This window comes from Asparagus officinalis, chromosome 5 (genome assembly GCF_001876935.1).
Source record: "Asparagus officinalis chromosome 5, Aspof.V1, whole genome shotgun sequence".
Lineage (NCBI taxonomy): Eukaryota > Viridiplantae > Streptophyta > Magnoliopsida > Asparagales > Asparagaceae > Asparagus > Asparagus officinalis.
Window position 1 is genome coordinate 110,489,030 of NC_033798.1, and position 3,262 is coordinate 110,492,291.

Consider the following 3,262-nt stretch of genomic DNA (forward strand, 5'->3'; position numbering starts at 1 on the left):
CGTCTCAACAGTTCAGAACATTCTTATAGCATTTGCACTCGTTTAAACCATGTCACAGGCATCAGGCAAATTAATCATGCAAAAGCATATTTGAAATGTTGGATGCAAGTGATGCGGGTAAAAGACAGTATATAGATGTGTTTTTTGTTCACAGATGCATACTTTGCTTGAAGAATCATGCCAGATTTGAAACAGATTGCTATGATCTTACAAAAGAATGCATAACAAAGAAAATAAAGCGAACTATAGAGGTAAAAAAGGCTATAACTATAAGTATAAGATGCGATAAGACTAACAGTTTCATTGCTCTTATTTGTGATATGACCTATCGAGATGGTCAGCATCATATATACCTAGAGAAAGACCTGGTTGTTTCGTAAATAACCTTAACCTGGTTAACAGTACTACAGCAAAACAGACCTAACAAGCGACATTGCATTCTGAAAAAAGCTACAGAATGAAGCAAGTTTATCTCCAAGCAGACTAAAAAAGACTCTCAAGCAGTTGCAAACAAAGAATTTTCCTTCCTATCCATATACAAAACCCTTACGCTAATGGGCAAGTAGAATTATTCCAGGATGGATCACAATCATCTAAACATATTTCCAGTAAAGTAGGTTACTTATAGTCACATCCCTGATCAAGAAAACTACAGACAAGATGTTGATTTGCAATAAATCCTAGGACTGTTGGCAGGTAGATTTACTTGTCGTCCAGATCAAAATAATAATAATAATAAGAAGAAATATAGCAATAAAATCCCAAATAAAGTTGTTCAGATAAAATATAGCAAAAAATTAGCCAATACTTGACATAATGAAACCTTTGAAAGTTGAGTTAGGAGCATACAGTGACGTCTGAGAACCCAACGAAGGTATCCAACTCTCCAAAATGAGCCTGTACAGGTGCCTTGACCTGAGTGGGATCAGCAAGTTCTGATGAAGGAACTCCATAGAAAGCAACCACAGCATCAACTTCAGGGATCAAAACACCGCTTGCAATGGATAGTGCACCTCCCATGCAATACCCAGTCACGCCAACCTATTTAACAGAAATATCATCCCAGCATGAAATAGCAATGAACTTGTTCCAATAATAAAAACAAAGTTACAAGCTTTGAAGAATTATATGATGCAACAAATCATGTTGGTCTTTATAAAACCAAAGACATCAAAAATGTATTGAAGGCAGTGAACCATGCCCAGTGCTGCAAACTTAACGCGAAATATACAACTAGGGTACCAAAAAAGTGGGCGACCAAACCCAATTTTGGTTATAAAATTGAATTCGGATCTGAATTTTCAGATCGGGCCAGAATATTAGATGTGAATCTCATTTAATTCGAAAACCTGAAACTCGGCCAAGTGCCAAATATGTAGTTTTATAGTTGTACTCTGAAAATTTTCTGTATATTTTCTTTTGTACCCACTTTAGAAAGTCTGTATGCAGGCTTTGCTCAGATCAACAGCACAGATCTACAGGTTCAACCCCTTTCAGCTCTTCATGTAACAAGAAATAAAAAACAAAAGAATTTGAAGATAGATATAAAACAAAAGACAGTTCAGAAGGCTTCATACATGATCTAATTGATAAACTCCATACGGCCTACCAAGAAAAACAAATATTTTATGATAAAAAGATTGTTTAATAAAGCATTCTAAAACATGTCTCCGAGTTACTTCCCTCAGAATCTACTGCCTAACTCTTGTTCAACGACCTTCAAAATGACCCAGTGATACAAAGCTACATATGAAACGAGAATGTCACTGAGTGAAAGGGAAAGTTTCTCAAGTTTTCTATGTTTTCTAATTTCCATTGTTATTTCTCATATCCTACAGTAGGTATCTTCAACTACTCGCCCTCTCTTAAGAGAAAGAACCTTTATAACCATCAACCAATGCTATAAAAGGGTAGCCCGGTGCACAAGGCTCCCACCATTGTGGGCTTTGGGGAGGGTCAGATGTACGCAGGCCCCCCCCCCCCCCCCTACCCCCCAAAAAAATTATGAAGAACGTTTCTAGGATTTGAATTCATGACCTCTAGGCCACAAGGCAAATCAACCAATGTTATAAGCATGGTGAATTTTGTTTTCAAGTTGTAATACAAGAGGCCAAAATAGATTCGATCATCAGGTTGGTGCTAAATTGGATATTTAGGACCTATCTAATAATAATGTTCCCAGTCAAGGACGGGAAATATCTATCTCATTTTAAGAACCAAAAACAAATAGTTCAACACATGATAGCTGACAAACTAAGCATATGATACCTGGATACTTTTAATCGGAAGCCATACCCGTACCCAACACATACCCATACCCATATCCGTACCCAAATTTTTTGGACACTTCTTGAATATATGCATATGTTTATTGAGGCGTATACTCAATCATATAATACATGTTCTAACTTAAAACACTCCTCATGAACTTCTTGGACGTATATTCTACACTTCACATCTACTTCTTATATAGTATCTCATGTAAATGAAAAAAATAATACGGATCTTATGTAAATTATTAATTTTAATGCATATAAATATGCATAACATACATATAAATAGCCGTGTCCCCATACCCTACCTCTTACAAATTTGTCATGTCCGCAACATACCCGTACCCATGCAACCTAGGTTTTAGCCTAAACAACACTTAGGAATTTCATAGTTGGATCATTAGTGAATTCCCAAACTTTTTGAGGAATGACAATCATCATTTGTTGTTGCACTTGCGCCTTCCAAATTGTGGTTCACTTACCAAGAAGGTTAGTTTTTTAGCCTACTTAATGTGCTTGTGTGCATAATAACCATCAATCACTTTCTACGTTTCGAAGCTACCATGCAAATAAAGAACTTGTAGAGCGTTCATACGAAGTCTAGAGAAAAGATGATAACTTTTTGTAAGAAATTGCATTAAGTTTCTAAATTCAAGTTAAGCCAAATGAGGTGCCTTAACATGACATATACATGTAGAGCATTCTCACTTCAAGTAACAAAAATAAAGACATGCTTCTCGGAAAGAACACTGGAGTGAACAAAAGTAATGTAAGGCAACATAACAGAACCAAACACCTTGACCTTTCTAAATACTCCTGGTTTCTTGCCCATCACTCACAAAGATCTTTCTAAAATCTGGATCTCGATAAAGCCTAAGTATACAACAGTCATCCCGAGGAAGGTTATATGGTGTCCAAGTAGACAAGTTCGCCACCACTACTTAAAGAAGAAAAAGGTTAATAAAATAAAAAAAAAAAGGCAACTGCTT

At 36.2% G+C, this 3,262-nt stretch overlaps 1 protein-coding gene across 1 annotated transcript in view; it reads right to left on the reverse strand.

Moving 5' to 3' along the window:
• The window catches only part of LOC109840669 (protein usf), a 5,797-nt gene that overhangs the window by 848 nt on the left and 1,687 nt on the right, over positions 1–3,262 (reverse strand). The window contains exon 4 of the mRNA XM_020409398.1: positions 850–1,041. Within this exon, the coding sequence (XP_020264987.1) occupies positions 850–1,041 (192 nt within the window). The remainder of the gene's footprint in view (positions 1–849; positions 1,042–3,262) is intronic.